At 56.8% G+C, this 20,912-nt stretch overlaps 3 protein-coding genes across 3 annotated transcripts; 1 reads left to right on the top strand and 2 right to left on the bottom strand.

The window, feature by feature from the left end:
• Window positions 1-6,506: 6,506 nt before the first annotated feature.
• On the bottom strand, window positions 6,507-8,053 carry LOC147602406 (mid1-interacting protein 1A-like). The gene is made up of 2 exons (XM_086739716.1): window positions 7,595-8,053; window positions 6,507-6,848 (listed from the first exon to the last, which is right to left on the bottom strand). Exon 1 carries the CDS (start codon window positions 8,004-8,006, stop codon window positions 7,617-7,619), a length of 390 nt encoding a protein of 129 aa, XP_086595842.1. The 5' UTR covers window positions 8,007-8,053; the 3' UTR covers window positions 6,507-6,848; window positions 7,595-7,616.
• A 4,039-nt stretch (window positions 8,054-12,092) lies between these two features.
• On the bottom strand, window positions 12,093-13,236 carry LOC104481528 (mid1-interacting protein 1-B). The gene is made up of 2 exons (XM_010122759.2): window positions 12,761-13,236; window positions 12,093-12,476 (listed from the first exon to the last, which is right to left on the bottom strand). Exon 1 carries the CDS (start codon window positions 13,178-13,180, stop codon window positions 12,779-12,781), a length of 402 nt encoding a protein of 133 aa, XP_010121061.2. The 5' UTR covers window positions 13,181-13,236; the 3' UTR covers window positions 12,093-12,476; window positions 12,761-12,778.
• A 3,369-nt stretch (window positions 13,237-16,605) lies between these two features.
• LOC147602405 (mid1-interacting protein 1-B-like) lies at window positions 16,606-17,754 on the top strand. The gene is made up of 2 exons (XM_086739731.1): window positions 16,606-17,087; window positions 17,370-17,754. Exon 1 carries the CDS (start codon window positions 16,668-16,670, stop codon window positions 17,067-17,069), a length of 402 nt encoding a protein of 133 aa, XP_086595857.1. The 5' UTR covers window positions 16,606-16,667; the 3' UTR covers window positions 17,070-17,087; window positions 17,370-17,754.
• Window positions 17,755-20,912: the final 3,158 nt, after the last annotated feature.

The following is a 20,912-nucleotide window of genomic DNA, read 5'->3' as shown; positions in this document are numbered from 1 at the left end:
GAGAAATGACAGCATGGTGTGTAAGGAAACCGTTTGCACAAAATCTGCATTGTGCTCATGGACACCAGTTTTGCTGGTTTTGCGTCCTCCAGGGATTTTGCTGGATCTGTATCTTCCCAGAATGGAGCACTGATCTGACCAGAAGCTTCAGGCACAGAGCAAAAAGTGTTATAAATTTGCACTGATTCACTCACCTTGAGAAGAAAGCCAGTCCTCACCCGAGGGTCCGTCAAAGCTGGACCTAGATTCTTTTGAATGCTTCATGCATTTGGGTGGACCTCTCATTGAACCTGAGAAGTCTGTGAAGTATTTTGGCTCGGAGTCACCATGTATGTGAAAAGTCTGAGTGTTATTATTTGTGCTTCTTCAGGGACTTTTTAATCCCACCAACTGCATGACTTGCTTTAAGACGGCATTTTTCAGTCCTGCTATCCAAATTACTCCCGGTTGGCTTTTTTTTTCCCCTCCTTTTCAATAAGGATTTGATTTAAACTGCCAAATTTGTCTGATCTCAAAAGAGGCCTTAGGAAGAACTTCTCACAGCCCAAGCCATTGGTGTATCACTGCCTGCCCGTGGGGATTCGATGACTTTCTTTTAGGTGGTCTCACCAGAGGCGGCATCCTGGATTACTAGGACCACACACCTGATCTGTGTGGTGTCACAGCTTTGCTGGGCAGGCATCCACCTCTACATCAAAGCCCTCTGTGCCCGCACCAGGTGAAAACAATCGATCATGCAGTTTATCAGTCCTCCTTTTACCCCCACGGTCAAAGCCATGCTGAGGAAACCACTGTGTGGGGAGGCAGCCCATGAAAGGCAGAAGTGGGAAAAAGGTTTTGGAGAGGACCAGAGGAGGCAGCTCTGACCAGTCCATGCTGCTGGTGACAGCTAGCTGAGGCTGGTTTGAATTTCATTCTTCCCTGGAGAAGGAAATAAAAAGCCAAGACCGTGAAAGTCTCCATAGCCTCGGGCAACCACAGTCCTGGGATTCCCACAACCAGCAGCTCCATTGTAGCTTCTGCTCCACACCCCCTGGAGAGGCTTGACCACGGCTGTGCAGTTTCAGGGAGGTTAGCAGGATTTCTCCCTTTGAGGAATGAGATTTGATTTGTATTAATCTGGAATTTTCACCCAGGATCTCTGTTGGGCTTCATGTTTGTTACCAGTTGGCCTGGATCCTTGAAATCCTTCATCCTTTGGTTCTTTTAAAGCTGTGTCTGATGCACTGATGGTCTGTTGGGGATCCACCTACTTGCTGTTGAGCAGAGAAGGAGAGCTCTGAGGATACTGGAAACATTCAAGACCAGGATGAGGCTCTGAGCAACCTGATCTGGTTGGAGGTGTCCCTGCTTCTTGCCAGGGGGGTTGGACTAGATGACCTTTAAAGGTCCCTTCCAACCCAAATTATTCTATGCTATGTTTGCAGAGGAGATCAAGCAGGATCAGCAAGGTCCTGTCGTTGAAGGGGAGGATACCAAGACCTGTTGGAGAGGCTGGCTGCCAAAATGGGCCATGGAATAATGAGAAGGACAAGGAAGAAGAACCAGTTAGATGTTCTCCATGCCTTGCTCAACTCTTTGCACACAGTGATGCTTGAAGCCTCTCGCCTGTTCTGCTTGAGGTGGCCACTGGCTCTGATGTTTCTTTTGTAGACACTTCAAAAGTAGGTTTCCTTCTGCCCACAGAGTTTTTTAATGAAAGAGGGATATTTCCAAGACTATGAGCTCTTTCAGGCAGGGACCATCCTTTTGCTGTCTTTGCTCAAAAGGATTAGGTTGTGCATGGACCTTGTAAGAGCACCCACAGTATAAATCATAAGAAAACCACGCTAATGCTGAGAACTTTGTGTCTGCCAAAGAATGAATAACTTGACAGTGGCTTTGCAGGGAATAAATATGTGGTTTTTTGAAAATTGTATAAATATGTACCTAACAATGAAATGGAACATCTCTGTGCTGGTATGTAGATCAGTTTGGAAAATAGTATTATCCATAAAAGTATTTTAAATAGATTTATTTCCTTAACACATTGAATTGGCAACTCCTGTTTAAGAGAATTAGGTCAACAACATTCAGATTTGGGTTTTATGCCCTAGTACAAGTAAATACACTAAATCCAAGGGGGGAAAAGAAGGATTACATGCTTAAAAATAGGAAGGGAAATGAGAAGTTTGGATGTGGGGAAGCAGCTGGGAGCAGCTCTTGTTTGCCTTTCTCCTCTTGTTCTCTCTTCTCCAGGATCTAAGTTTCTCAAGGAGATAAAACCCTTTTGCTCTGGATCATTTGCCTGGAGCATGGGGGTGACAATCCATAGCTGATCTCCACCCTTCATGGTGTATTACAGCCACTTAGCGTTATCACTGCTGGGAGTGAAGATAAATCGATGGAAAGACCACCTAAAGAAGCTCATTCCCAGGACCTGTCTGCTCCAGGGCATCTCAATGGAGGAGATTCCTGTGGGAAGCTAGGCAGTGAGCCAGATAATTTTAAGCAGTGGTGGATAGGTTAGCAAAGAGGAGAGGCAACAAACCTGGCACAGCTCTTCTGATCTCCCATCTGGACAGAATTCACTCCAGCTGGGACTTGGCAGGGCATCCCAATCTCTGTTCTGGAGTTTGCCGGGGAATGCACCAAGACAAGAAAGGTCTCTTGCAAAGGTGGTTTTCGTTTTTTGAAGCACATACGCTGACTCCTGCAAATTGCCAGGTTGCTCTGGTGACCTGTGACCAGCCTGCACAATTTGTGAAAATTCTGCTGAGAAGTGAAACCATCAGCATTTCTCTTTAGCTCTGCTCAGGAATTACACCGGTGCAGCTGGGCTGGTGGCTCTGCAGTCCAGGAGCCACTCCTAAATCAAATAGCCATGCACCCTGCAAACATCGTCGATGTTTCTCCCTGCTGCCTTCCAGCTGTTTACCAGCTCCACCCACCTTAGCGGAATGCATGGCTGGTGGCTTCTATCAAGATCTGAGCTGGCTTTGGACAGGCCCCAGGACACCATCAGGAGCCAAGAGAGTAGAGTGCCTCCTGGCCAAGCAAGTACATGGGAGGCATCCTGGGGATACAGACTTAACCACTTGTATTTCCATTGGTTAAAACCGCCCAACAAACCAACAGTGCCCACATTCTCAAGAAATCAAATTATTCTCCTTATCCTCATGCCCATTGACTTCTTTCCCATGTTTATATCATGTTCAGCTTAACTTGTAGGCTTTCCTGGAGCAAGAAGCCAAACTAGATACAACAGTGCCCTCTTCTTGCCCAGCTTTCTCTATGTTCTTTCCTTTCCTGAGCTCTCCCTGAACTCTTGGTGTGCCACATGGAGACTGTGGGGTAGAGCTGAGTGTATGGGTATCAATATTCCCAGGTCTCTGTCACACTGCAGTCCTACTGAAGGTGTTGGTATGGGTCCGTTCAGCTAGTCACTCCCTCAGTGCAGACATTGGGTTGTCTACGGTCCAAGTTCAGCCTGATGACCTGCAGAAAAGAGGAGCGTTTCAATGTAGTCTATGAAGGTTGGTAGGCCAACCAATGGATTTATGCCTGGTCTTGCTGCTGCGGCTACAACCCACTTCTCCCAAGCTGGTGGTGGGAGAGGAAAGGCTGGGCTTGTCAGGGAAAACCAAGACTAAGAGACAGACACACAGAAATAAGGAGGGAAAGAGAAGACTGACTTTACTTGTGTATCTCTGGGAACCTGTGAGACCAAGGCTTCGATCAAGACGAAACCTTTGAGCATCTACTGTGGAAATAAGCTGCTGAGGAGCTAGAGAAAGGATCTGCACTCCTGGGGCTCCTACCCAAGGACCGGTGGCAGTTATCCCTGTTCCCCGGTGAGATGCTTCTGCCAAAGGATATGTGGGTTCAGGGGTACTTTTTCCAGCACCTCCTCCCTCTTCTTGGGCTGTTGATGGAATTAGATAGTTTATGCAGTCTCCATTTCACACGTTATTCACGTTTTGCTCACACTTTCCACATTACAGCAGCTCAGACTGGGTGGAATAGGGGCATTTCCCAACATTCACTCTGTTCCCAAAATACCTTGTTCGTTTTGGGGAGCTTCAATGCAATGATAAGCTCCGGTTTTAATCCATTCCCACCCTGTTCTTGTCATGGGCCCTTGAACACAATATTCCCATGGATGCTTTAATTTGTCCTTGGGCAGTGCTGGGCCTTTCAAGGCGTGTCTGTCTCTGAGAAACCCTGGGAGAATAGGATGAAGCAAACAAGAAATTGCCGTTGCTCTGCACATTGGGACTTCTCCCTAAGTCAAAGCTCTAAATGAGCATTGCCTCTTAAGCAAGGAGGAGAGGAAGCTGAGGACCAGACTGGCAAAAGGTTGACCAGGATCATACAAGAAGTACTGGGCAAAAAACATACCATTCAAAGGTCCTGACTTTGATGTCACGAAGTCTTCCCCTCCAAAATTTGAGTCTGCTCTGTCCCCATCAGAAGTTTTGTTTGAAACAAAGATTAACATGTATACGTATATCTGGTATATATGTATGTATGTCTAGTATAGAATCATAGAATGGTTTGGGCTGGAAGGGATCTTAAAGATCATCTCATTCCAACCCCTCTGCCTTGGGCAGGGACATCTCCAACCAGATCAGGTTGCTCAGAGCCTCATCCAACCTGGGCTTGAATGTTTCCAGGGATGGGGCATCCACAACCTCTCTGGGCAACCTGGGCCAGTGTCTCACCACCCCCACAGTGAAGAATTTCTTCCTTACAATGCACAAGGAGTGAATCTTTGTATAAGATGTGCAAAAGTATCTCACAAATATTTTTAACCTCTCCCCATGTGTATGTAGGAGTCTTTTTTTTTTACTTGCATTCTGGTTTTGAGCTTTAAAACGATTGGGTAGCACATTTTAAGATAATTCCCGTAGTCACAAGGGGCAACAAGTCTTTTCCTTGAACAAATGACAAGATATTAATCCAATCACATGGATGCACACAGGGGAAAAATTAAGAACAGGAGAGCTGGAGATGCTGCAGTGTTTTGCACAAACATGCCCAGTTATAAAGCTTTAACACCAACCACAGCCTTTAAACTGGTAACGCTTCTCTACACCCTACGTTAGCGTCCTCAGAGCTGCATTTGGGCAAGATGGGGGAGCTTCTCCCAGACCTTTGCCTGGTTGGTAGAGGGGCTACAGACAGACCTGGGCCTTCCAGCCCTTGGATTTTGAGATAACATCTACCATTGCTTGGGGTGTCAGGACAGGGAGTGTGGTGGGGAGATGCTTTGAAGCCGCAGTGCATTTCATTGTGAAATGAGTTTTTTCTTTTATTTTCTGTGCTGTTGGAGTTTCACTAAAATAAAAGCAAGGGATGGAGTTCCTGCTTTTCTGTTTCTTTACAGTGCTGTGGAGCTTTAAAGTGCTGCCGAGCAATCAGGGCCCCACTAAAGAGGTTAACGTGAACATCAACCCATGACCAAGGCATGGAGCTGCCTACGCATGATGGGAGGAAACAGGGGAACCATTTCCAGAACATTTCCTCATTTTAGATTGAGACTTTTAGAGCTGATGAGTCTCTGATTTCAGTCTGAAGGATGTTATTTCACTCTTGTGGTGCGGGAGATTTGGAGACCATGCGCAGCAACGCATGCAACACAACTGAGGGCTGCAACCCAGGGCATGGTTGCAATCCTCCTCTCACCACAGATGCTCAGAGATCTCCAGTTTCTTTAATCAAAACTTCAAAGCTGATGGAGGACCAGTGTCTGTTCAGCCAAAGCAGTGCTTGAATAGCTGAATTTGTTTTCAAGTGGCCTGAGGAGGCAAGGGGACACCTCCCTCTAGTGCCTGTGTCCATAGGACTTCCCTAGGGTGGTGTGTCTGGGAGGGAAGGAGTCATCTGGAGCTGGGACCCTGTGCTGAGGGCTCCAGTCCCTGCCTACCCACCCAGCGAGGGCTTTTCCCCTGCTCTCCCCACAGCTCACAGGGATCGAAGGCGAGCCAAGCCCTGCCTTCCTACTCTCCCCGGCTCAGCATCCTCACCTCCTCCTCTGCCCCTGGCTCTGGAGGGTGCCATGGCCAAGTCGGGAGGAGGCAAAATTGTGCCTCAGCATTGCAGCAGGTTGTCCCCAGGCCTCTGTATGGTGGGGACGGTGCTGCATCTGAAGGGCTGGATGAGTGTGGGCCATGGGAAGGGATGGGCAGGTGCTGATGGGGTTGGGGAGCTGAGATGTTGGGGGTGGAGGAGAGGAGAGAATGTTGGGGAAAGGAAAGAAGGGTGCTGGGGAGCGGGTTGGGATCCCAGCACCCAGCACAGGACGGTGGCAGGATTACACCAAGCTTTTGCAAGGCGTGAGAGCCAGAGAGCTGGAGGAATATCCATCCCAATGCAAACCCAGTTCCTGCTCCCCAAACGAGAAACCCAGCTCACCTCACTGCACTGGAGCATGGCCTCAGTGGCCAAGGGCTCCTCATCCTCACGGGCTGGGGGACAATAACTATACAGAAGTGACAGCTGGTAGGAAACACAGGACACGTTCACACGAGGCTTTATGTTTCATTTACATGATCGAAGAGATCGGTTGCGGGGGTTTAGGCACACGCAGAGAAAAGCATCGCTTCAAAGTTACAGATGCCTCCTACAAAGCAAGAACATGAAGCGCTCATTTCTGTCCCACAGAAATCCCCCTGGGACAGGGGTGAAACGACACCGTGTGTCGGTGTCGGTGAAACGGCACCGGTGTTGCTGGCAAGGTGAGTCGGATGGTGCAGGTAGCGCCTGGCGGGCCGACAGCCAAGCTCTGCGCTGCTCAAGAAGGACGTTCCTCAGTGGGACTTGGCACAGGAGAAGAAGTGCCACTGGGCTGCGGACAACAGGTCACCCTGTGGGGATAACGAACAGGTTGTCCTCATTCCTGGCTGGGTTTTTTTCCAAAACAAGGGTTAACATTGTGAAGTGCCTGTTAATGCCCCCCGATTGTTGCTCTTGTCTCTCTGCGCTCTCCATTCCACTACAGAGACCTTGGCCATGAGCCCTGTCTCTGGTAGGGCACAGGGATGTCTCCCAAAGGAGTCTCAGGGGTGAACGTCCCCCCACCATGGAGAATGGGCTTGATTTCCAGGCTAGGGGAAGATTGAAGTGTCTGAGCTGTTTGCACATGCTGTGTCAAATTTAGACATTAGGAGACATGGAAGTGCCAAATTGCTCCCTAAACATGACTCTGTTGGGATTTCCATCAGAGAAAAAAAAGAGAAACAGCTGGAGCACCAGTGTCTGGCACCTCCTGGAGTCCAGAACTTAGAATTCTCTAACCACCCAGCCTTTTTCTTCCTGAGATCTTTTGTGTCTGCCCGGCAGTGACCAGACATTGCCTATGCTGGGGTGTCTTGGAGATGATGTGGAGCTCACAAAATGACCTTTGCTCTGTGGCACAGCTTGCACCAGGGGAAGTTGAGAAAGGCAAATCCAGGAGGATGTATCTGTTGAGCAACGAAATGCAGACTCATAACTCCTGGGATCTGGGGGGTCTGATGCAAACATTGCAAAACAACCCAGCTGATGGAGCAAGAGGACAAAGAGGACCCCTCAGCCAGCTCCTCCTTGGCACTGCACCTCCCCAGGCTCTTACCTCAGAGGCTGGGGGTGCAGGCTCATGAGCTAGACTGATCTTCACTGAGGTTGATCTGCTCCAGGATCTGGCTGTACCTCCGGGTGAGGGCTTTGGTGTTTTTGGTGAGGTCGGTCAGAACTTGCTGCAAGCCATTGACGTGATGGCAGAGGCGCTCTTCCAGATTGCTGTCTGCACCCTCATCTAAGGCTGTATCAGCATTGGCGCCAGTCGAGGTCTGGTCATTGACAGAGGACAGACCTTTCTCCACCATGGGCTTGATGGCCTTGAGGAGCTGGTAGCGCTCGTAGAGGTCCCTGTGGCCGCCCTTGGCCGGGGTCTCTCCCTCTTGCTGCGGGAAGACCCCTCGCAGGAGGCTGGGGAACATCACCTCCTGCTCCATCTTCTGGGTGGCCGAGAAGTACTGCTCCATGGCCCCACTCCCACAGCTCCCACAGCTCCCAGAGCTCCCACAGCTCCCACAGCACTGGAATTCTACCTTCTCCTTGTCCCCAGTGAGGGCTTTTTATCTGGGTCTGGGGCACATCCCTCCTCCGCTGTCCTCTGCTGTCCTCTCCTGCCAGCCCTGGGCCGAGCTGGACAGCTGTTGGTCTGGGCTTGGCTCCAGCCCAGCTGGGGCTCAGCCGCGCCATGTCGCTGGCTCTGTGCAATCTGTCCTGGCCCAGCCTCCCCGTGGCCTTCACCCAAGCTGGCCGGGGTTACTGCTGTGTCCACATGCCAGGAGTGGGGTGGTGAGGAGAGGAGGTGCCCAGGGCCTCTCCTGCCCCATCCCGTCCTATACCTCACCTGTCTCCATCAGGGCTGCAGGGGAGTGGGTCCTCCCAGCAGCACCTGCCCCACTGTCCGGGAGGCTGTAGGTAGCACCATGGGAAGGCTGCCTTGATTTGGGCAGTTTAGAGGAGGGGGGAAGGAGAGCACGCCATGGGTTTTTCTGGAGAGGGAGAGTCCACCATGAGTCCTGCCCAACCACCTCCTTCTTCAGGCCTGGTCTGGGGGTCTCACACGGCCCATCCTTGGCAAGTGGCCTTGGTAACAATCCCTGCTGAAGGAAGAAGGTGGTAATGAACAGGTGATGCTTGGCTGAAGGGTGTTTGCCCAAAACTGGTTGCGTTAAGGAGAAGATGACCATCAGCTGGATTAAATAGTGACCAGGAAATTATAAAAGAGAATTTTAAAACCAAGGATGGGTCACCCTGAAAGCAAGTATGAAAGCTCCCAGAGTGAGGGAGGGACCATGCAGGGGCAATGGCAGGGGTCAAAGCCTGGTGGACACAGCCCAAAGCAGCCCTGCCAGCACTTCAGCCTCAACCTGGGCCTGGTGGACCATCCTCCCCATCGGATCTGTGAGCAGCCTGCAGCCACCTCCTGGGCTGACAGCACGGGCGGCACCAGGCAGGGACAGAGCCAGAGTCAGCGATGGGGAGGCTGGAAGGCACCTCTGGAGATGATCTGGTCCAACCCCACTCAAGCAGGGTGATGGGACCGTGTCCGGTTGAGTTTTGGATATCTCCAAGAATGCAGACTCCACCACTGCTATGGGCAGCCTTGGACAGTGTTTGACCATCCTCACAGTAAGAAAAAAGAAAGTATTTTCTTATGTTCTGATGGGATTTCTTGTGTTTCAGTTCATGCCCACAAACTCTTGTCTGTCACTGGGGACCACTGGGAAGAGTCTGGCTCCACCTTCTCCACACCTCCCATTAGATCTTTGTACGCACTGATAGCATCTCCCGGAGCCTTCTCTTCTCCAGGCTGAGCAGTCCCAGCTCTCCCAGCTTCTCCTGGTATGGAAGGTGCTCCAGCTTCTCCACCACCTTCATGGCCCTTCGCAGGACTCTCTCCAGTATCTCCAGGTCTCTTCTACTGGGAAGCCCAGACTGGACCCAGTATCTGGATGTGTCCCACCAGGGCTGAGCAGAGGGGAAGGATCCCTCCCTCCACCTCCTCCTGGGAACCATTAACTCATGGCCCACTTGGCCAACCAAGCAGCCAGACCTGGGGTGCGCTGGTGTGAATTTGTGGGGTGCTTTACCCCGGCACCTGCACGAGTGGGCGATAGGCAGCAGCTGGGGGTTTGGCTGAGGCCAGAGCACCCCCAAACCGTGCCCCTGGGAGGGGTGGGGGTGCTGGCAGCCCACCTGTCCTTGGGGTGGTGTGGTTGGGACTTCTTGGGACTGGGTAGAGAAGGGCAATTTGTGATTTATTGAACATTTTGGGCCAAATCTGTGCTTTATCTCTGGTCCTCCTGATCCTGAGCCTGTGTGCCCAGGCCACTGCTCTCTGGCTAATGAGATGTCGTTAAGCAGATATAAATAACCTCCAACCCTGATTGGCTTCAGCCATGCGAACGGAAAAGTTTCTTTCCGCATGGCAACAGTGCCGGTGCCCCGGGAGCCTTTCCAGGGCAGCGCGGAGCCGGCGTCCCCCTGCCACGCCGGAGAGGGCCTGCTCTGCCCGGCTGCTGGCTCCCGCCAGGGACCTGCGCTGGGTTGTGCAAGGACAAAGACCTTTCCTGTCACCATCTCACCTCTCTTATCAGCCACGTCCAGCAGCGGCGGCCAGCAGCAGGGCACCGGCGGGGCTTGGCGCGTCCCCGGGGGCAGCGTGATGCAACGCCCTGCGATCGGAGCAGGAACAAGTTTCCCGGGAACCTGTGGGGTCGTGGCCGGATGACCAGAGGACAGCTCACAAAGAGGGACCTGGGGGTCCTGGGGATTGCAAGTGGCCCAAACGTCGTCAGCATGTCCTTCCAGCTGTCCCACGCCACAGACCTTTGCTGGGAACATCTTGCATCTCTCCGTGATGAACACCTCACAGGGAATCACAGCATCATAGAACGGGTTGGAAGGGACCTTCAAAGGCCACCCAGTCCAACCCCCCTGCAAGGAGCAGGGACATCTCCAACCACATCAGGTTGCTCACAGCCCCATCCAGCCTGGCCTGGAATGTTTCCAGGGATGGGGCATCCACCGCCTCTCTGGGCAACCTGGGACAGTGCCTCACCACCCTCAGTGTAAAAAATGTTTTCCTAATATCTGATCTGAATCTACCTCCCTTTGGTTTTAAACCATCCTATCGCTACAGGCCCTGCTAAAAAGGTTCTCCCCGTCTTTCCTGTAGCACCCTTTGGGCACTGGGAGCCACTCTCAGGTCTCCCCGGAGCCCCCTCTTCTCCAGGCTGAACAGCCCCAACTCTCTCAGCCTGGCCTCACAGCAGAGCTGCTCCAGCCCTCTCAGCATCTGCGTGGCCTCCTCTGGACCCTCTCCAGCAGCTCCATGTCCTTCTGATGTTGGGGGCTCCAGAGCTGGACGCAGCGCTGCAGGGGGGTCTCACCAGAGCGGAGCAGAGGGGCAGAATCCCCTCCCTCGCCCTGCTGCCCATGCTGCTCTTGATGCAGCCCAGGATGGGGTTGGGCGCATCCTCAGCCACAGCTCAGGAACGGGTAAAATGCCACCACACACGTCCCGGAGTGTTCCCATGTTATCCCTGGCACCTCCTGCTGCCAGATCTCCCCATGTCTCTGCCTCCCCTGACACCACCAGGACCATCCTTGTCGTTGCTCACACCCACCCAGAACTCTGTCAGGTGCAGGGCAATGTTGGATCTGGCCCCCAGCTGCCCTCTCCACAGCCGCTGTCCCCCCACCTTCTGGCTACTTGGCCACAGGTGGCTGGGGACCATCTCCCAGCTGCCTGCACACAGCGGGGACAAGCTGAAGCCAACATGGTCTTGACAGCTGGGACAAATCGCCTGAACAGGCAACAGGAGATGAGGAGCTGCAGCGTAACCCAAACTTGAACGTGGGGCTGGGGTCCCCAGCATGTTTGGTTTCCAGAAGAGCTGAGACCTGCAGCTCCACTGGCCCTCATGGATGGTCCCCAGGCTCAGCCCCGCTTGGAGCAACTCCGGGGCAGAAACCCTGATGGGCAGGAGAAAGATGTGGGGAGCTGTGGGGCACAGGGCAGCGCCAGCAGCAGTGGGAAACCCCTGGGGAGACTTTTGAAGAGAACCTCGAGCCTGGTGACTGTGTTGCATGTGGTCTGATGGCTCCCACCCTCCATTCTGGGTGCACAGCAGCGGGGCTCGGTGTCCATCTCGCTGTTGCATGACTGGGCTTTGCATTCAGCAGATTTTTGAGTGCAGGAAAGAGGCACCAGCTCTTGCTGGTGGAGCTGTCAACATAAGGTTGAAATTTTTTCAGTGCAGAGCTGGTGAGGCAATGGAACAGGTTGCCCAGAGAAGTGTGGAGGCCTTAGGGTTGGATGGGGCTTTCAGCAGCCTGATTAGTGGAAGATGTCCCTGCACAGAGCAGGGGGTTGCACTAGATGGTCTCTGAAGGTCCCTTCCAACCCAAACCATCCCGTGACCCTGTGATTCTTTGTCCCTTCGAATTCCCCATGACTGTACGGGAAAGTCCCCCCATGGCAGAGCTGGTGTCCCCTACCCCACACTGGAGCACCCCCAAGGGTCCAGCGCAGGGAAAGCACCACACCAACAAGGGTTACAGAGCTCATTTTATTAGCAAAGAGTGGGGACAGCGCCCCTTGGAGTCCAGGTACCAGCTGGAAAAGGGCTCGGCAGTCACAGGGGACCATCAGAGATCGGGGTCACCGTGCAACGCCGCCGCCTTCGTGCCGCTCTTTGAAAATAAAGAGGAGGACACGAGGCATGCAGCTCTTCTGATGGACCACCCAGCACAACCAGGGGCTTCTTCCTATGAGGATAAGGCACCAGCTGGTTCTCCGATGGTCCCAACCATCACCGGCGTGTGGTCCCAGCACTGGGAGATCAGCTGCCGTGGTGCAGGGAGGGAGAGCTGTAGAAGAACCCGCGATGGTCAGCGATGGGGACGTCCTCTCCTTCGTGCCACCAGCACTCACCCTGCAACGACAGCTGTCCTTAACCCCAAAGGCCATCCCAGGGAGAGAGCTGGTCCACCAGCCCCGGGTCCAAAGACCGTGAACCCCCAGAGTCCCTGCATGGAGGGACAGGATGAGTCCTCTCCTTCAGCATGGAGATGGAGGTCTGCAGCATTTCAGGGGACAGCCCCCATTTCAAGGCACTTCCCAGTACCCCCCGAACCCCTGCAGCGTGCGGAACCTCTCTGGGGACACCAGCCACCCCTTGTCCTGCTGCCCCTGAGCTCTGCGACCCCCAGCTCTTACCTGGCAGCCGGCTCAGGGTCACCAGCTGGGCTGCCCCTCGCTGGGGCTGATCTGCTCCAGGATCTGGCTGTACCTCCGGGTGAGCGCATTGGTGTCCCTGGTGAGGTGGGTGAGGACCTGCTGCAAGCCGGCCAGGTGGTGGGACAGGCGCTCCTCCAGCTGGGCGTCCATGGTGTCGCTGTTGTCCGAGGAATTGTCCGTGTCGGCGTCGACACTGGTTGAGCTGTGGTCGGTGACAGAGGCCAGGCCTTTCTCCACCATGGGCTTGATGGCCTTGAGGAGCTGGTAGCGCTCGTAGAGGTCCCTGTGGCCGCCCTTGGCCGGGGTCTCTCCCTCTTGCTGCGGGAAGACCCCTCGCAGGAGGCTGGGGAACATCACCTCCTGCTCCATCTTCTGGGTGGCCGAGAAGTACTGCTCCATGGCCCCGCTCCCACAGCTCCCACAGCTCCCACAGCGCTGGACTGGGCCCTTCCTGGGGTGTCACCTTCTCCCCGTCCCCAGTGAGGGCTTTTTATGCGGTTTGCGGCACGTCCCTCCTCTGCTGTCCTCTCCTGCCAACCCCGGACCAGGCTGGACGGTCGTGGGGCCGGGCTTGGCTCCAAACCAACTGGGGCTCAGGCCATGCCGTGTCCCTGGCTCCGTGCAATCTGTCCCGGCCCAGCCTCCCCACGGCCTTCACCCGAGCTGGCTGGGGGTCCCGCTGCGTCCCCACACCGGGAGCGGGGTGACAAGGAGGGGAGGTGCCCCAGGCGTCCACCACCCCATCCCATGTCCCCCGACACCGCTTCTTCTGGAGCACCAAGAGGTTGGGGCCAGCTCCTGCCCCTCCGTGGTGCTGCTGGGGGCCGTCACCTCTCCCCTCCCCTCGCTGCCACGCGCTCCGGACGTGAATCCTCTGGGAACATTGAGCAACCCCCTGCGCAACCGCCGGCTGGAGGCGTGTCCTGGTTTCAGCAGGGATGCTGCTGGCCCTGTGCTCTTGGGGTGTCTGGGCCACCAAGGAGGTTCGTGGAGGTGTATGGACATCGGGCTGCATTCGCCATGGGGCTGGAGCTTCACCGTGGGGTTCATGGAGGACACGTTGGTGTGCAGCCACTGGTGATAGCCGTCAGCCTGTGCTGGGAGCTGTCCTGTCCCCTCGGTGTACGTGGGCAGGTGTCACCCCAGCCAGCCCCTGTGAGGGGGCTCGATGCCACGACTTCCCAGGACACGAGTTCCTTCCCCAGACAAGTTCTCAGCCCATGGGACATCTCTGACCCATCATCTCCACCTTGGGCAGCTGGCTCAGGGACAGCCCAGGGCAGGGCTCTGCTCAGCACTTTGGGGTTGTGGCACCTCAAACCCCCTGCCTCAGTGGTGCCGGGGGCGGATGTGACAGCAGAAGGTGTAGGGGACAACATGGGGACACTTGGGGCAGTGTGTGGTGGCATTTCCCCCCCTTTGAGCCGTGGCTGGGGACAGGCTCCTGAGGAGGATTTTGGGTTGGGGAAGGGTTTCCCAAACATGGAGTCTGTGGCAGCAGAGACCTGAGGATCTCATTGCACCTCCCAGGGGCCCCGGCAGAGACGTGAACCCTGCAGGGACATTGAGGAACCCCCTTCTGCAGACGTGTGGAACATCCCACCGGGGCTGCGCTGCAGCGTGGGGTCCCGCCTAGGGACACGGGGACTCGGGAACCACGAGGGTCCCCGAAAACATCCCCTTTCCCCAGGCTGTCCCCCAGCCGTGCAGGGACAGGGATGGGGACCCGGCGCCGGGATGTGAAACTCACGGCGTCGTCGCTGCCCAGCGGGAGTGCGGACCGGGCCATCCCCCGCTGTCCCCGTCCTGGGGCAGAGGCCACGGCTGGGGCAATGGCCGGCGCCGCCCATCCCCACGCGTCCCTGCGGCGTGTGGCAATGGGGGACGATTGTTCTATTTGGGGAAAGGCCGCAGGGTCCCTCGTCCTTTTCGCAACCCTCAGCGGTGGCAGCTCTGTCGCTGTCCCCACGTGTCCCAGCCAGGTGCCCACCTTCTCCTCCTCACACCTGTCCCCACCGCCCCTCTTGTCCCCTCCCGGGTGCCCCTAGCATCTCTGGGTGTCCTGTCGCGGGACGCAGCGCTGCACCGAAGGGTGTGGGTGCTGCTGGCCGGGTGCGGGCGCCAGCCGGGAGCTTGGCCACGTTGTGGGTCTGGGCCACCGCAGAGCTGCTGGGAGACGCAGGGACATTGCAGGGCTGCCAGTGCAGGGGGACACAGGGGACACTCTGCCCCCCTGCTCCCAAAGCCGACTTTGCTGTCATCCTCCCGCGCTGAAGAAGCAGCGGATCAGGGGGTTACGGGGGCTGTGCAGCCCCAGGTCGCTCCCGAGATCCCCATCCTTGGGACATGAATCATCCCCAAACCCTCCCCGTGCCTCTAGAGACCCCAGCGGCCAAAAACGGGCCCCCCACACTCCACTGGGAGAGGTCACGGGGGAGCCACCACCGCCAGCAGCGATGGCAGAAGCCAGGGGAGAGGGGCCGGGGCTGGAGCCCAGCACAGCCGCCGCAGGGCTGCGGCGTGACTGGGGCTGGGCTGAGCCGAAACGGGGTGCCCAGCCCCAGGTGGGGGCCCAGGGGAGGCTGATCAGGGACATTGGGGCCCCTGGGAGGTGCAATGAGATCCTCAGGTCTCTGCTGCCACAGACCCCATGTTTGGGAAAGTCTTCCCCTGACCCACCGTCCTCCTGGGGAGCCTGTCCCCAGCCACGGCTCAGAGGAGGGAAAATGCCACCACACACGTGTCCCCATGTCCAGCATGTCCTCCATCAACCCCACGGTGAAGCTCCAGCCCCACGGTGAATGCAGCCCATGGATGTCCATGCACCTCCAGGAACCTCCGTGGTGGCCCAGACGCCCCAAGAGCACGGGGCCAGCAGCACCTGCCCACCTCGGTGCCGGGCTGGGCCATGGAGCAGGACACCCAGAAACGCTGGGGACACTCTGGAAGGGACAAGAGGGGCGGAGGGGACAGGTCGGGGGGGCAGAGGGTGGGCGGCAGGGCTGGGACACATGGACGGGGAGCGGGAGAGCTGCCATCTCTGAGGGTTGCAGAAGGGACAAGGGACCTTGCGGCCTTTCCCCAAATAGAACAATGTTCCCGAATTACCACACGCCCCAGGGACAGATGGGGACAGGCAATGCTGGCCGTTGCCCCAGCCGTGGCCTCTGTCCCAGGATGGGGGCGGTGGGGGGGGCGGTGGCACCATCCCTGCTCCCCGTGGGAAGTCACGGCTCCGTGCCATGAGAATTTCTGATTGTGGCATCAGGTCCCATCCCTGCCCCCATCCCGTTTCCCCGGGATCCCATGTGGGACCCCCCGCAGCAGCGCATCCCCAGTGCGATCTCCCACCCTGGGGGCTGCTGACGCCTTCAGCCGGCGGTTGCGCAGGGGGTTGCTCAATGTTCCCAGAGGATTCACGTCCGGAGCGCGTGGCAGCGAGGGGAGGGGAGAGGTGACGGCCCCCAGCAGCACCACGGAGGGGCAGGAGCTGGCCCCAACCTCTTGGTGCTCCAGAAGAAGCGGTGTCGGGGGACATGGGATGGGGTGGTGGACGCCTGGGGCACCTCCCCTCCTTGTCACCCCGCTCCCGGCGTGGGGACGCAGTGGGACCCCCAGCCAGCTCGGGTGAAGGCCGTGGGGAGGCTGGGCCGGGACAGATTGCACGGAGCCAGGGACACGGCATGGCCTGAGCCCCAGTTGGTTTGGAGCCAAGCCCGGCCCCACGACCGTCCAGCCTGGTCCGGGGTTGGCAGGAGAGGACAGCAGAGGAGGGACGTGCCGCAAACCGCATAAAAAGCCCTCACTGGGGACGGGGAGAAGGTGACACCCCAGGAAGGGCCCAGTCCAGCGCTGTGGGAGCTGTGGGAGCTGTGGGAGCGGGGCCATGGAGCAGTACTTCTCGGCCACCCAGAAGATGGAGCAGGAGGTGATGTTCCCCAGCCTCCTGCGAGGGGTCTTCCCGCAGCAAGAGGGAGAGACCCCGGCCAAGGGCGGCCACAGGGACCTCTACGAGCGCTACCAGCTCCTCAAGGCCATCAAGCCCATGGTGGAGAAAGGCCTGGCCTCTGTCACCGACCACAGCTCAACCAGTGTCGACGCCGACACGGACAATTCCTCGGACAACAGCGACACCATGGATGCCCAGCTGGAGGAGCGCCTGTCCCACCACCTGGCCGGCTTGCAGCAGGTCCTCACCCACCTCACCAGGGACACCAATGCGCTCACCCGGAGGTACAGCCAGATCCTGGAGCAGATCAGCCCCAGCGAGGGGCAGCCCAGCTGGTGACCCTGAGCCGGCTGCCAGGTAAGAGCTGGGGGTCGCGGAGCTCAGGGGCAGCAGGACAAGGGGTGGCTGGTGTCCCCAGAGAGGTTCCGCACGCTGCAGGGGTGGGGGGTACTGGGAAGTGCCTTGAAATGGGGGCTGTCCCCTGAAATGCTGCAGACCTCCATCTCCAGGCTGAAGGAGGGGGCTCATCCTGTCCCTCCATGCAGGGACTCTGGGGGTTCACGGTCTTTGGACCCGGGGCTGGTGGACCAGCTCTCTCCCTGGGATGGCCTTTGGGGTTAAGGACAGCTGTCGTTGCAGGGTGAGTGCTGGTGGCACGAAGGAGAGGACGTCCCCATCGCTGACCATCACGGGTTCTTCTACAGCTCTCCCTCCCTGCACCACGGCAGCTGATCTCCCAGTGCTGGGACCACACGCCGGTGATGGTTGGGACCATCGGAGAACCAGCTGGTGCCTTATCCTCATAGGAAGAAGCCCCTGGTTGTGCTGGGTGGTCCATCAGAAGAGCTGCACACCTCGTGTCCTCCTCTTTATTTTCAAAGAGCGGCACGAAGGCGGCGGCGTTGCACGGTGACCCCAATCTCTGATGGTCCCCTGTGACTCCCGAGCCCTTTTCCAGCTGGTACCTGGACTCCAAGGGGCGCTGTCCCCACTCTTTGCTAATAAAATGAGCTCTGTAACCCTTGTTGGTGTGGTGCTTTCCCTGCGCTGGACCCTTGGGGGTGCTCCAGTGCGGGGTAGGGGGACACCAGCTCTGCCAGGGGGGGACTTTCCCGTACAGTAATGGGGAATTCGAAGGGACAAAGAATCACAGGGTCACGGGATGGTTTGGGTTGGAAGGGACCTTCAGAGACCATCTAGTGCAACCCCCTGCTCTGTGCAGGGACATCTTCCACTAATCAGGCTGCTGAAAGCCCCATCCAACCCTAAGGCCTCCACACTTCTCTGGGCAACCTGTTCCATTGCCTCACCACCTCTGCACTGAAAAAATTTCAACCTTATGTTGACAGCTCCACCAGCAAAAGCTGGTGCCTCTTTCCTGCACTCAAAAATCTGCTGAATGCAAAGCCCAGTCATGCAACAGCGAGATGGACACCGAGCCCCGCTGCTGTGCACCCAGAATGGAGGGTGGGAGCCATCAGACCACGTGCAACACAGTCACCAGGCTCGAGGTTCTCTTCAAAAGTCTCCCCAGGGGTTTCCCACTGCTGCTGGCGCTGCCCTGTGCCCCACAGCTCCCCACATCTTTCTCCTGCCCATCCGGGTTTCTGCCCCGGAGTTGCTCCAAGCGGGGCTGAGCCTGGGGACCATCCATGAGGGCCAGTGGAGCTGCAGGTCTCAGCCCTTCTGGAAACCAAACATGCTGGGGACCCCAGCCCCACGTTCAAGTTTAGGTTACGCTGGAGGTCCTCATCTCCTGTTGCCTGTTCAGGCGATTTGTCCCAGCTGTCAAGACCATGTTGGCTTCAGGTTGTCCCCGCTGTGTGCAGGCAGCTGGGAGATGGTCCCCAGCCACCTGCGGCCAAGTAGCCAGAAGGTGGGGGGACAGCGGCTGTGGAGAGGGCAGCTGGGGGCCAGATCCAACATTGCCCTGCACCTGACAGAGTTCTGGGTGGGTGTGAGCAACGACAAGGATGGTCCTGGTGGTGTCAGGGGAGGCAGAGACATGGGGAGATCTGGCAGCAGGAGGTGCCAGGGATAACATGGGAACACTCCGGGACGTGTGTGGTGGCATTTTACCCGTTCCTGAGCTGTGGCTGAGGATGCGCCCAACCCCATCCTGGGCTGCACCCCCAGCAGCGTGGGCAGCAGGGCGAGGGAGGGGATTCTGCCCCTCTGCTCTGCTCTGGTGAGACCCCCCTGCAGCGCTGCGTCCAGCTCTGGAGCCCCCAACATCAGAAGGACGTGGAGCTGCTGGAGAGGGTCCAGAGGAGGCCACGCAGATGCTGAGAGGGCTGGAGCAGCTCTGCTGTGAGGCCAGGCTGAGAGAGCTGGGGCTGTTCAGCCTGGAGAAGCGGAGGCTCCGGGGAGACCTGAGAGCGGCCTCCCAGTGCCCAAAGGGGGCTGCAGGAAAGACGGGGAGAAACTTTTTAGCAGGGCCTGTAGCGATAGGATGGTTTAAAACCAAAGGGAGGTAGATTTAGATTAGATATTAGGAAAACATTTTTTACACTCAGGGTGGTGGAACACTGTCCCAGGTTGCGCAGAGAGATGGTGGATGCCCCATCCCTGGAAACGTTCCAGGCCAGGTTGGCTGGGGCTCTGAGCAACCTGATCCAGTTGGAGATGTCCCTGCTCCTTGCAGGGGGGTTGGACTGGGTGGCCTTTCAAGGTCCCTTCCAATCCATTCTATGATGCTGTGATTCCCTGTGAGGTGTTCATCACAGAGACATGCAAGATGTTCCCAGCAAAGGTCTGTGGCGTGGGACAGCTGGAAGGACATGCTGACGACGTTTGGGCCACTTGCAATCCCCAGGACCCCCAGGTCCCTCTTTGTGAGCTGCCCTCTGGTCATCCGGCCACGACCCCACAGGTTCCCGGGAAACTTGTTCCTGCTCCGATCGCAGGGCGTTGCATCACGCTGCCCCCGGGGACGCGCCAAGCCCCGCCGGTGCCCTGCTGCTGGCCACCGCTGCTGGCCGTGGCTGATAAGAGAGGCGAGATGGTGACAGGAAAGGTCTTTGTCCTTGCACAACCCAGCGCAGGTCCCTGGCGGGAGCCAGCAGCCGGGCAGAGCAGGCCCTCTCCGGCGTGGCAGGGGGACGCCGGCTCCGCGCTGCCCTGGAAAGGCTCCCGGGGCACCGGCACTGTTGCCACGCGGAAAGAAACTTTTCCGTTCGCATGGCTGAAGCCAATCAGGGTTGGAGGTTATTTATATCTGCTTAACGACATCTCATTAGCCAGAGAGCAGTGGCCTGGGCACACAGGCTCAGGATCAGGAGGACCAGAGATAAAGCACAGATTTGGCCCAAAATGTTCAATAAATCACAAATTGCCCTTCTCTACCCAGTCCCAAGAAGTCCCAACCACACCACCCCAAGGACAGGTGGGCTGCCAGCACCCCCACCCCTCCCAGGGGCACGGTTTGGGGGTGCTCTGGCCTCAGCCAAACCCCCAGCTGCTGCCTATCGCCCGCTCGTGCAGGTGCCGGGGTAAAGCACCCCACAAATTCACACCCGCGCACCCCAGGTCTGGCTGCTTGGTTGGCCAAGTCGGCCATGGGTTAATGGTTCCCAGGAGGAGGTGGAGGGAGGGATCCTTCCCCTCTGCTCAGCCCTGGTGGGACACATCCAGATACTGGGTCCAGTCTGGGCTTCCCAGTAGAAGAGACCTGGAGATACTGGAGAGAGTCCTGCGAAGGGCCATGAAGGTGGTGGAGGAGCTGGAGCACCTTCCACACCAGGAGAAGCTGGGAGAGCTGGGACTGCTCAGCCTGGAGAAGAGAAGGCTCCGGGAGATGCTATCAGTGCGTGCAAAGATCTAATGGGAGGTATGGAGAAGGTGGAGCCAGACTCTTCCCAGTGGTCCCCAGTGACAGACAAGAGCTGATGGGCATGAACTGAAATGTAGCAAATCCCCTCGGAATGTAAGAAAAACATTTATTTATTTATTTATCCTAAAACTGAACGTGTTCAAACACTGTCCAGCTTTGGGCAGGAACATCTCCCAGTAGATCAGGGTGATCAAAGCCCCGTCCAACCTGGCCATGAACACTTCCAGGGATCCACAACTTCTCCGGGCAACGATCGTAAAGAATTTCTTCCTTACGTCAACAGGAATGGCTGAAAAAGCCAATCCCCATTTTCCAGCCAGAAAAAGGTGTGGATCTGCTGAACGCACAGC

The sequence above is a fragment of the Chlamydotis macqueenii genome, chromosome 1 (assembly GCF_036417535.1).
Source record: "Chlamydotis macqueenii isolate bChlMac1 chromosome 1, bChlMac1.mat, whole genome shotgun sequence".
NCBI classification, from domain to species: Eukaryota; Metazoa; Chordata; class Aves; order Otidiformes; family Otididae; genus Chlamydotis; species Chlamydotis macqueenii.
This window is presented reverse-complemented; position numbering and strand designations above follow the sequence as displayed.

Excerpts from the sequence above, each read along its gene's own strand:
- LOC147602406 (XM_086739716.1), bottom strand. The coding sequence starts at position 8,006 with ATGGAGCAGTACTTCTCGGCCACCCAGAAGATGGAGCAGGAGGTGATG.
- LOC104481528 (XM_010122759.2), bottom strand. The coding sequence starts at position 13,180 with ATGGAGCAGTACTTCTCGGCCACCCAGAAGATGGAGCAGGAGGTGATG.
- LOC147602405 (XM_086739731.1), top strand. The coding sequence starts at position 16,668 with ATGGAGCAGTACTTCTCGGCCACCCAGAAGATGGAGCAGGAGGTGATG.